This window comes from Microcebus murinus, chromosome 4, assembly GCF_040939455.1.
Source record: "Microcebus murinus isolate Inina chromosome 4, M.murinus_Inina_mat1.0, whole genome shotgun sequence".
NCBI lineage: Eukaryota > Metazoa > Chordata > Mammalia > Primates > Cheirogaleidae > Microcebus > Microcebus murinus.
Genome location: NC_134107.1, coordinates 47799574 through 47812215, shown reverse-complemented (window position 1 = coordinate 47812215; position 12642 = coordinate 47799574). Strand labels below are relative to the sequence as shown.

Below are 12642 nucleotides of genomic sequence, written 5' to 3'. Positions count from 1 at the left end.
CGTGTGAAAGGGTAGGTGAGGCAAGCCCAGCAAGGAGGCGACTGCAGAGAGCCCGGAGAGAATGAACTGTCACTTCCACTAGGACGGTGGTGGTGGCAGTGGGAAGGGGTAGAGGGGCAGGAGGTAAAATCGACAGGCTGTGGTGACAGGGTGAATAAGGAGGGGGAGGGAGGCGGTGCAATCGAGGTGCCTCCCACGCGTCTGGCTGACAGCACTAAGGAGATGACAGAGTCACTCATAGGAATGAGAAGATTGGACAAGTTTGATGGGAAAGGTCACGAGGTCAGTTCTGAATGTGTTAGGTTGTTAAGATCTACTCAAGACATGCAGTTGGAGGTGGCAAGTGCACAGGTAGCTCTGAGACCCAGGGCAAGGATTCTGCACTGAGATATAAACCTGGGAGTCACCAAGAATGGGAGACAGTCAATGCCAAGGGCAGAAATGAGAGAGAGTCAGGAAACAAGAGTCGGGCTTAGGACTGAGTCCTGGAGAGCTCCCCATTTAACGCTAAGGAGACTTGCCTGCAGTGGAAACAGAAAAGGAGCAGGAAAGAGCTCGGGAAGGAAACTTGGTAGACGAAGCCAAGGGAAGAAAGGACTCAACACGCGGTCGGCGGTGGCCAGTGCAGCCGAGAGATCCAGTAAGCTCAGGGCTGCCAAATGCTCTTTGGCTCCATCGACGTGAAGGTCATCAGTGAGAATCCTTTCTGCTGAGGGATTCGGGGGGAGAGCAGCCCAGAGTGGGTGAAATGTGATCAGAAATAAGGTTATGGAGTCAGCAAATACAGACGACTCTTCTGTGAAGTTTGCTATGCAACAGAAGAAGCTGGCAGTAGCTCCAAGGGAATGAAAGAGTCAGTGGAGCTTTTGTGTTTTTCTTTTTTAAAAAGGGAGAGAGACTTTCTGAAAAATTGAAAGGAATGCTTTGGCACACCTTCCCGCACTTCATCCATCCCTCAAGCTTCCTGAGACCCCAGTGGAACAAGATTAATTGATAGCAAACACTCGGACCTCCCAAACACCCACAACCTCTCCACTCTGTGCTACCGGCTTGTTAAGGGAAAGGAATTTTCCTTTGATTTTCCCATACCCCAGTCTCCCCTTTCCTCTTCCAAATCTCATTAGGAAGTCAAATTAGGAAGCCTACATGCAGCCACGTTTTGTTTTGCAGCAACAGCCCTGCCCCTCTTCTCCGAGCCTGCCTGGTTGAGGTTAATGGGATTCCAGCCTCCCCGCCCAGGGGAAAGCCGGGTGACCTACTTTGCGAGGTCCTGCCCGTGGAAACTGACTTGTTTTTCAATGATCTTCATCTTTATCCCCAGGACCACTTCTCAAAGGACAGCCATGAACGAACAAATTAGCTGCTGACTCGTTTAGCTCAATAAATCAAGCTGCGGCTCCGACAGCCTAGAGTGCAGGTAGAGACGGGGAAGACAGATTCTGAGCGAGACCCACACCCTTCACTGGTTTCTCCGGCACCTACCTAAGTAGCAAATGCCCAGGTTTCCTGCAGATCAGTTCCGAATTCACATCACCCCGTTCCTCCAGTTTCATCTGAACGCTAAGAATTACTTACTGGAACTTTTAAAGATAGTTATTTCTTTTCTTATCATGAATCCTGCAAAGGACTGTGGTCTCCTTAAAGTATCCCCAGCCACTCTGCTTAATTAACACTGATGAGGCCATGGAGCAGAGAGGTGGTCACCCTCTCCGGAAGTCCCCAAGCCTCCGTTCTCCAAGAGCCCAGAGGCATCTTTCTCTTAAACCAGGGCTGGAAGTTTCAGGGCCCTCCCTGTCTCTGAAACACTTGCGCAGGTCTGTGGATGTCCACAGGATTGTCTTCTAGAAGAAGAAAGGGCTTGGACTAGAGGAGCAGGTGGTAGATCTAAGCCTCCAGATGGACATTGAGTCTTAGATGCCTCCTGGTTGTAAACACAGCTTTCTGGACGGTGCAGGAACCTCAGTCAAACCTTTCTCCACGCACCTGGAACTTCAGCCTAGTGAAGGTCTTGGGCGCCCCCTCGTGGCTCTAGTGAGTTCCTGCAACTTTGAAAAATGAGGATTATTTGAAATATTAATACTTACATGATGAAAGACAATACGCTCCGAATAAGTGGTTTAGGAAAGCCTCTTGAGTCTCAATGGTGTGGATCTGTAGTTTAGAAGGGGATATTAAGTCTCTGGAAGGAGTATAAAAATCCTTTTTTATCTCTTATTTATTTAATTAATCCTTATTTATCTCTTATTTTGTGGTGTTTTGGGAAGTTTTCTTTGGAAAAACCAAATGAGAAGGAAATAACCTTTACCAAGTCCTATTATGTATTGATCACTATGATAAGTAATTTCCTCACAATAAAACTCTGGGGTAGGTATGAGGATGCACCCATTTTGCAGATGTAGTAACTATAAAGGGAGATGAGGTCAAAGCCCCTGTCACATAGCTAATAAATATAATAAGTGGCTGGACCCACGATTCTAATCTAGCTCTGTCCCAGTGACCTGGGTTCTTCCTTATACATCATGCTGCCTCTCGGAATATAAAAAGAGGAAACATTTCTCCATGTTTCCCTTTTTTTATTTTTTTTCATTTTTCGGAAGTGGAATTGTCTGTTCACAACTTTATTTAGTGAGATTGTGGCCTTTTTCTCACAGATTTGGATCAGCTCTGTATATAGTATTGATATTAACACTTTGTCAGTAACACCTCATGGAGACATTTTTTGCCAACACATTATTTTTCTGATTCAGTACTGTTATTTGCATTATACAGATGTTTTTAAATTGATATATAATTGAATTAGTTAATTTCTTCCTTTGTGATTGCTTTTATTGTTTCAAAGTTGGAAAAATTAATATTTATCTAATAGATCTTAAAATTTGATTTTTTTCTACAATGTGGTTGTTTTCTATTTGACTCTGGATCTTTCATTATTATTATTTTATGGTATATGACATCAGAAGTGAATCTTATCTTTTTATTGAAATTAACTTAGTTAAACCAACCCCACTGGTTGCAACATCTTTCCTTGCCCCCTAATTCAAGTAACCTATTTTGTATAAGTCTTTGTCTATAGTTTCTAGGATCTCCAATCTGTGCCACTGATTTATATTTCTATCTAACCTGAATATCATGCTATTTTGATTATCATGCTTTATCATATACTCTGGTATATGGTAAGGTCGATCAACTCTCTTTGCTAGAAAATGGATACACATTTAAATCCCAGATTTTAAAAAATGAAGCCAAATTAACAAAATATCATCCTGGCATATAAAAATGCATGAATAATAACTTTTACCACAGTTTAAACAAATTAAAGAACTCCAGTCCTAGCTAGCATTTTCTAAGGAAAACTCATATTTGGTCTTATCCATCTCATTATTTTTGTTATAGAAATAATAAATACTTTGAAGTGATATTTAATTAAATTTAAAGGTCAATAAGAGCTCCACATTCATTTCTTAGATTAATTCATTTATTTCAACAAACATTTGAAGAGAATTCACTGTATGCCAAGTTCTAAGCCAGGCACTGAGATATAGCTGTCAACAAGACAGAAATGGTCCCACTGTTTTGGAACCTGATGGAGAGACAGATATTAACAAGAAATTCCAAGTGAGTTCAGCACTCACTCTACCTATGGGAAGGTAGAATGGGGGCTGTAGACAATTTGGGGAGAGGTCAAGAAATGCTTCCTCCAGGAAGTATTGTATAAACTGGGGGTCAGGGAGGAATTTTCCAGTCAAGGATAAGAGAAAGGTGTAAGGTGTATCTGAAGATGCTAGAAAATTGCTCTGAGGCCCTTATAGATTCAAATTCACTGTATTACCCAATATAAATCAAACATTTTCTGCAGGCATGGGTTGCTCTAAATTTCCCACACCTTAAAACTCTTACCATGGTCTGGAAGGTACCTCACTCAGGGTACAGACTTGGCTACAACAGATCTGGCCAGAATGCATTTGCAGAGAAGGATTTCCACATAGCCTTGTCCTCAGATGGTGACATCCATCAGCTGGGAAGGTATCAGGATGATGCACTGGGGTAGGGGCTGGTTTGGTCTCTACAGATCTGGATTCCTGAGTTGAGCCGTTTTTGTCCCCTTAGGTTGTCATTGTGAATAGTGTCAGCCATGGGGTATAGGACATGAGTGACTAATCTGACCTGAAATCACATGCTTAGGGAAATGGGAAGGCAATAGGTGGTGCAGGTGGTCTCTATGGCAATGGAAGAGGAAGGCTGCCTCCCAGGGGACTGTCGGATGCCCCACGGTCCAAGAGCCAAGGTGGGCTGGGACATGAAGCAGCCCTACCCAGATACCAGTGCTTTCTGCCTGGCAGTTACTAGAAAGCAGGCCAGACCCTGTCCTATGAGTCCTAGGTGAGCAATGCCAAGCCTCTGCAGACTGCAATCCCTTACAAGCCAGGTCTTTCAAGAAGCTGCTAAAACCACTGACCTACATACCAGAAAATGCACATAGGAAAAGGAAATTAAATTCCCTGGTTTGTGCCTAAGTAGCAAACCATGTCAGTGTGGTACTTCAGCATTTTATAAAGGCTTCCGAATACAGCATCTCATTTGATCCTCGCAGCAGCACTGCAGGTTGGTATTGTTAGATGAAGACTGAGACTCAAAGAAGGTGAGCAACTCGCCCAAGGTCTAGAGCTAAGAAGCGAGGATCTGTAGCCATCATGCACCCGTTTATTCAGTTGGCCCATAGAGCACCTAGGTACTGGGGTGCAGCTGTGAAACGTAGGGTTCCTGCCTTCAAGGAGTTCCCTTCAGTCTCCTGGGGGAGATGGAACAGTGAGGAAGTAACCACTGCAAAGTAACCTTTTGGAGTAGACATGTGTGATCCCCATTTTAAAGATGTGGACACTGAGGCACAGGAAGTGCCTGTAATTTGCCCAAAGATATGCAGCAAGAGGTGATGCCAGGATGCATGCCCAGGCTTCCCTCCCCCTCTGCCCATCGTTTGGTCCCATGTGGCTGCCAGGGGGTCCAGTTCCAAAGGGCCCAACCAGGTTTGGAGTCTTCACTGTCCAGGGCAGCCAGAAGCAGTTGGTCCCACCAGAGGGCATGGGGACTCCCATGCAGCCAGCTGGACTGAACAGATCAGCTAGTCCCCAGCCAAGGATCCCCCATGGTTAGCAGCCCGGAGGTGCAGAGTCAGGCCGAGCTGCCTCAAGCCTCAGCCCCCTACCAGCTGTGTCTCTGAGGTTCACGAACCTCTATACACTTTTGTTGCCTCTCTACAAAAACAGGAAAATAACTCTAACCCCACAAGATTGTCATGAGGGGAAATAAATAGCATGCATCTGCCACCCAGTGTGTGCTGAGTAGACGTGGCTGTCTGTCCTCCCCAGACCCTGGGGGTAGGGGGACGCCACCATTCATCTCACGCAGCCCTGGCCATTCCCAAGACTTCCTAGCGACATGAGCAGCTAGGGGTTGAAGAGCTGCCTCCTGTAGCTGTAGACTTGGGATGTTATTCCCACAGCTGGGGTTGTCGGCCAAAGGTCTCTGCTCTAGAGCGGATTCCTGGTCCCGGCTGGAGGAGACAGCCGGAACCAGCTGCCAGTGGATGGGTGCACCAGGGCAGGGCCTGCTCTAGGCAGCTTCCTGAGGACAATCGAGGCAGCGGGCTGGGGGAGATGCCCCTCATGCACAGCAGAGATCTCAGCAGAGAGGAAAGGCGGCAGGGAGAGGATTTAGAAGTCGATGACGGAAAGAATACTAACCTTGAGCTAGTACTGACTTGGGTTGTGGTCTCCTTTCTGCTGCTTAACTTTGTGACTTTGGACAAGTTACATAACCTTCCTGAGCCTCAGTTTCTCCATCCATAAAGTGGAGTCAATAATCCTTAGCCCAGGTCTATGGTGATGAGGATTGAGTGGGAATGTATAAGAAAAGGCTTGGGACATTGCTAAGCAGTTTTTATTTGTAAAGTTCATCTCACACCCAACACAGCAGGGTGCCCACATAGTGCATAGTATTTGTTCATTCATTTACTGAAGAACATTTACTGAGCATCTATTCTCTGCCAGGTGCTATTCTAGGCACTGGAAATAAAGCCATGAGTAAGGTAGACAAAAACCTTGCTTGCCTCCAGTGAGAGATTACAGTGAGTAAACAGCTAAAAAAAATAATAAGCAAGGAAATACAAAATAATGGTAAGCTCAGTGGATCCATTAAAGATACAGAGGTAGTGTCTGATTCTGCCCATGTTTGTTAACGGATGGGCTCAGGACAGAGAAGGGTATAAACCAGTTGTGGCCAAAGGCAGAGTCCAGTGGGAGACCAAGAATCTGGCTTGGTCTGTACTCTCTGTCCCTTTCATCCTTTACCCATAGTCTGGCCAGATGTCCCTGTCCCTCAGAGCGTGGACTCTCGGAGCCCTAATGTAATGGTCTCTGCATTTGATTCCAGGAGAGCAGCCCCCTCGGCTGAATTTTCAGTGGACAGGACACGCCACTTAATGTCCTTCCTGACCATGATGGGCCCCAGCCCTGACTGGAACGTGGGCCTGTCTGCAGAGGATCTGTGCACCAAGGAATGCGGCTGGGTCCAGAAGGTGGTGCAGGACCTGATTCCCTGGGATGCAGGCACCGACAGCGGGGTGACCTACGAGGTATGCGTGTGCCTGCAGTGGCGAGTGGCAAACTTCCCGAGAGCCGCCTCCTTGCCCAGCCCTGTTCTGTGTGTGCCGGACACAGAGGGGAACCGGCCCCAGGCTCTGTTCTGTGTGAACTTACAGTCTGGCAGGGGAGGCAGCACAGTCTCCTCATCACACACAGTAAGACTGGGGCTCTGGGAAGTGTCCGTGCGATGGCCAGGAGAGCATGGAGCAGTTTACACGTAAGCAAGAGAACAGCATGCCAAAGGCACAGGGGCAAAAAGCAGAGAGAAAGAAAGAGAGAATGCGCATGTGCAAATGCAGAGACCAGCAGGAAGGGTATAAGGCTGGGCCATATCCGGAAGGTTTCTGGACAGCTGGGCTAAGGAGTTTTGATTCTGTCCTGAATGTCACATTTCTCAGCTATGGTCAACTACATTGAAATCTGGAGCCATCAGAAAACCAATGGGAGAACAATCTAGAACAAGCCTTAGCAAACTACAGTTTCCAAGACAAATCTGCCCTACAACGGGACTTGTATTAATAAATAAAGTTTTCAAAGCCAGCTACATGCATCCAATTACATATTGTCTGGGGCTGCTTTCCCACTACAACAGCTGAGTTGAGTATCAGCGACAGACACAGTATGGCTCACAAAGCCTGGAATATTTACCCACTGACCCTCTACAGAAAACAGTTTGCTGGTGCCTGGTCTGGTAGGAAGACTTTTGGATTCACGCCCACCGGGCTCAGACATTTCCTAGCCGAGATGACCTCTCTGAAACTTGGCTGCTTCATCTAGGCACGATCTTCCCATGTATGTGGAGGAATTTTAAAGTATAGATCTAGAAATTTCCAAGTACAGCATATGACATGAATAGAAATCCACAAATATAAATAGTCGTTATACTTATTAAATTCCTATCAAGGCTTTTGTGCTGATCCATATAACAAATGGCTTTTGTGGGTTTTACCAGTTTTATTTCTCACTGTCTGTATCTGTGTTTTTTCCTGCAGTCACCTAACAAGCCCACGATTCCCCAGGAGAAAATTCGGCCCCTGACCAGTCTGGACCATCCTCAGAGTCCTTTCTATGATCCAGAGGGCGGGTCTATCACTCAAGTAGCCAGAGTTGTCATCGAGAGAATCGCCCGGAAGGTACTGGATTAGAGCTCACTCTGGCACTGACCCTTCCCACCAGGAGTGCCAAGAAGACTGCACACCTTTGTGCTCTAGAATCGGATTCCCTGGCGGAAAGCACCTCAGGATATGAAATTCTTGGGCCTCCCAGGGTTTCCAGCGTGCAAATTATAAGATGTAAATGAGCAAAATGAAGTCAATAGGCCCAGTGCTCAGATGAATGATTTGATGCAGGCAGATCAATTTCATCATGCGTTCCATAATCAATTACTAATGTCTGCCATGGGTCAGGAACTGGGAAGCAGTGGTACACAAGCCATGCATTTACCATCCCTACCATGTAGCCACTCCTGCTTTCCTAGCATTTCTTTTTCAGTCAGATTGTAAATGTCTGCCCAGGATTTGTACAGAGTGGGCATTAGATTTTATGTCCTCCTTCATCCTTCCCCTATGCATTCCCTTCTTTCTCTAATGTGAGCCCTCCAAGTAAAATTCCTTTTGCAGGGGGAACAATGCAATATCGTACCTGACAATGTCGATGATATTGTAGCAGACCTGGCTCCAGAAGAGAAAGATGAAGGTATGTGTGTTGTTTGCCTTTGTTGTAGGTGGCAACATAAATTGGCACCACCCTTTGGTAAACCCATGTGCTAACATGTTTTAAGAACCATAAAAAATTCATATATTTTAACTTGGTAATCCCATCTCTGAGTATTTCTCAAGAAATAATTAAAAACAAGGCCAAGACTAGGCACAAGGTGTAAGGGAATTGGTAAAGGGATGACATTGGAATATGTATTTAGCAGCATCAGGCCTTTAAAATGATCATGTATCTCATCTGAATAGCCTTTGCAGCCTTCAGGCCACTCTCTGCTCTGATTCTTGCACTGGCCACGAGGCAGGCATGAGTGCGTCCACTCCCCCAGCAACCAAAGTGAGGCCACATCCTACAGTCAGGAGGGAGTGACAGAGCCAAGGTTCACACTCAAGTTTTCCCATAGGATCTGGAGCCAGGCAGCCTGGACTCTCATTAGCCCTGTGGTCTTGTGCAAGAAGCTAACCTTTCTGCCTCAGTTTCCTCAGCTGTAAAGTGGGTATAATGACAGAACCTACTTCATAGAGAGTTGCTGTGAGGATCAAGTGGGATAAAATACGTAAGAGTTTTAGAATGATGCTGGCACATAATAAGTGCTCAGTGAACATCGCCTGCCCTTATTCTTATCATGACATCTGTGTATGGGATCATCGGGAAGATGAAGCCACAACATTAAGAAAAGCCTCATGCCTTCCAAAACTGCTTATGATATACCTATGTGTGTGTAGAAGCAGGGTCTGCCAAGGTAAGGGACTGGAAATGAAAAGATGTTCATGTTTCAAGGAATGAGTAGTATGAGAGTCGTTCCAATGATTGAGATATTTATTGACAAGATGTTAAAATATAATTTTTAAAGGGAAGCGAATGGCCGCTTCCATCTCAGGAGCACCCAGGCTCACTGAGGCTGGTTTGGCAGCATGGCCTTTCTTGTCCCCAATTGGGCTGGACTGGGGAGAGGGCCAGTCGCAGCTGCCGCAGGCTCCCAGGGAAAACATGTCAAACACTCTTTCCAGATGACACCCCTGAAACCTGCATCTACTCCAACTGGTCCCCGTGGTCCGCCTGCAGCTCCTCCACCTGTGACAAAGGCAAGCGGATGCGGCAGCGCATGCTGAAGGCACAGCTGGACCTCAGTGTCCCCTGCCCTGACACCCAGGACTTCCAGCCCTGCATGGGCCCCGGCTGCAGCGACGAAGGTGAGGAGACAGCCCAGGACAGCAGGGGCTGGCAGGAGCTCAGGAAGGGAGGCCTGGCAGCATGGGCCCCTCACACCCAATCAGGCAGCGTCACTGTGACCCTGCTGATCAGGGTCCACCTCAGGCAGGCAGACCTCAATCTGCAACAGTGCTTGAGGGCTCTGAACACAGAACATGTCTTGTCACATCAAAAGAATTCTTGAGACTGAGGGACTACCTCCCTCTCTCCCCAGCTATGGAATAAAATACACACAAGTTACTAAAGAACTAACAAGCATAGATAATCTTATGACAAATTACAGATAATAAGTAGCTTGCTTCTGTGTCTCAACTCCACTCTCTTTTTAAGGAGCCAGTGAATCTGGTAACCAAGATTGAATGGAGATCCATTGCTCTAATTCTGTTACCGTGGTCTCTCATCTGTGTCCCACCTCAGCCTCAGTCCGAGTGCTCACTTCTTTATGTCATGACCTTTGGGCAGACTGCAGAAAATCTCAGTCTCTCTCTCTGCAACTGCCCAAAGGTCAGGCTTGAACTATGAGGGTGCAATACATATGCCATGATGGCTCACGCTTCAAGATCGCACTAAGCTGATTGCTGGGCAAAGGTTGGCTGCTGCTTCCCAAGGCATGCCTCCTCCTTCTTCCTGGGTAGAGCTACACACTGTTTTTTGATCTTACAGAGCACAATGAGGCAGTGGGAGGGGATGTTTAGGGTGCAAGGGTGTATGGCAGGAAGAAACTCACTTCCAAGCTGAGGACAAGTAAGGAAGGCTCACCCCACTGCAGGCCATTCATTCCCTGGCTCTTCCTGGGGGACAGTCTTAAATGCCACTCCGGCTGTACTCCCATGGTGGTTTATTGCTAGCTCTTTTTGCCCGTGATAAGGCACTTTGAAAAGGAGGAAACCCTGCCATAGACGGACCATTCCTACAAGCAGGCAGGGGAAAGGTTTGACTGGCCTGTCAACATTGAAGGCTTTCTTTCTTGGGGCTGGGGAGCTGTCTGACTAAGGCCTTAGTGGGAGTTGGGGTCTTTAACTTCCTCCTCTACAGAGAAGAATCCTTCCTCATGCCAGTTTAGGTGGCTTCCAGGTGGTAATGACAGTTTTGAAACATGTGTTATATAGTCGAGATTCGCAGGGCCGTGGGACAGAGAGACAGAGTCACCAAGGCTGTAATTATCAAAAGGAGTTTTAATGTCTAGCTGGAGCTAGGGTCTGAGCCCCCAGAGTGCCAGCGCAGTGGCCTCTTCTTCGGGCAGGGACCTCCCCTTGTGTGCTAGTGAGCCTTTTATACCTAAGCTGTTTACATGCTGATTATACATCCGCCCCCACAGTGATTCTTACTTCATCCTGCCCCTGATAGGCTCTAACCTGTTCCGGGTCCTAGCTGAGAGACTCGGGTTTCCCTGTTCTTTGTCCTTCTCCTCTGTATCCCATAATGTACTCATAATGCCTTGAGGTTAGCAAGCAAGCAGTAAACAGAAGCTGGAAGGTGTTTGTTATCCTAATAGCCCAGTATCTTACACATGCTGGACTGTGTCTGTTTTTCACCTGGGGTAAAACACTGCTGGTGGGGAAGCAGTCCAGGCTCCTAGAAGTTACCTTGCCCAGAGCCAAATAGAGTTCTCCGTATACTCACATCAAGTTCCCTTCTGCATGTACTTATTTGGGGGAGTGGTTGGAAATCAGAAGGAATTAGAGACTTCTTTGGACATCCTGAAAAATTATTTGTATAAGATGCATGGACTTCCTTGTGTTGTCACAGCTGCCTCTTAGTTAAATTTCTTCCTAATTATCTGATCAAGTTCTCCCGGCTTCCAAGGCGAAGAGACGTGTGAGTTACATATGCTTCACGAGGCCCTGGGCTCAAAACTAGTGTGAGTTAAATACAACTCACATGGCCGTTAATGTGTTAAAGATTTAGACCTCTTCCATGCACTTCCATCCTCGACTGCCTCACTCCCCTTGACTGCCCCCTGGTCAGTTCTTGGTTTCCGCCCGCGGGAAGTCCCTTCGCGGCCCCGCCCACGGCTGCAGCGCACGCTCGGTGTGTTGCAGACGGCTCCACCTGCACCATGTCCGAGTGGATCACCTGGTCGCCCTGCAGCATCTCCTGCGGCACAGGCATGCGGTCCCGGGAGAGGTACGTGAAGCAGTTCCCGGAGGATGGCTCCGTGTGCACGCTGCCCACCGAGGAGACGGAGAAGTGCACGGTCAACGAGGAGTGCTGTGAGTGCGGCGCCGCACGGGCGGGCGGCCGGGCGGGCGGGGCGGTCCCGAGGCCGAGGGGCGACTCAACTCCGTGGGGCTCTGCAGCTCCCAGCAGCTGCCTGGTGACCGAGTGGGGCGAGTGGGACGAGTGCAGCGCCACCTGCGGGATGGGCATGAAGAAGCGGCACCGCATGGTCAAGATGAGCCCGGCGGACGGCTCCATGTGCAAGGCCGAGACGTCCCAGGCGGAGAAGTGCATGATGCCCGAGTGCCGTGAGTGGGCGTGGGGCTGGGGCTGGGGGAGGCGGCCGGGGACGGGCGTGGAGGGCCACAGCACCCCCTACCACCACCGTAGAGGTCGGAGGCTGAGCAGGAAGAAAGCATGGTCCTTGCGGGGACTTCTTGCTCCATGGAGTTCACTTACTCAAACCCCCCGGGCAGTTCCACTTCACTCTGGGGGTTAGAGCAGGGGACCGCATGCGGGGCGTTGTGGGCCCGAGGAGATCAAAGAAAGCAAAGGGAGCCTGCGTTCAGTAGCAAACCTGGCTCTTGATCTAGACACCATCCCATGCCTGCTGTCCCCGTGGTCCGAGTGGAGCGACTGCAGCGTGACCTGCGGTAAGGGCATGCGGACCCGCCAGCGGATGCTCAAGTCCCTGGCAGAACTCGGAGACTGCAACGAGGACCTGGAGCAGGTGGAGAAGTGCATGCTGCCCGAATGCCGTAAGTCCTGGGGCTCCCAGAAGCCCGCCACTTCTCTTCTATGTTCCCGAGTCCAGGAAGCCCAGAACCAGCCCTGTGCTGAGATAATACTGCTAGATCCCATAGCAAAACTGCTGGGGAGAAGCATGCAGTTTGGGTCTCTGCGTTGGTAATTACTA

The 12642-nt window shown here is 48.3% G+C and overlaps 1 protein-coding gene across 1 annotated transcript in view; it reads left to right on the top strand.

The window, feature by feature from the left end:
• The window catches only part of SPON1 (spondin 1), a 254246-nt gene that overhangs the window by 235386 nt on the left and 6218 nt on the right, over positions 1–12642 (top strand). The window contains exons 8-14 of the mRNA XM_012780725.2: positions 6430–6631; positions 7634–7774; positions 8261–8336; positions 9365–9547; positions 11609–11779; positions 11867–12034; positions 12320–12484. Of these exons, the coding sequence (XP_012636179.2) occupies positions 6430–6631; positions 7634–7774; positions 8261–8336; positions 9365–9547; positions 11609–11779; positions 11867–12034; positions 12320–12484 (1106 nt within the window). The remainder of the gene's footprint in view (positions 1–6429; positions 6632–7633; positions 7775–8260; positions 8337–9364; positions 9548–11608; positions 11780–11866; positions 12035–12319; positions 12485–12642) is intronic.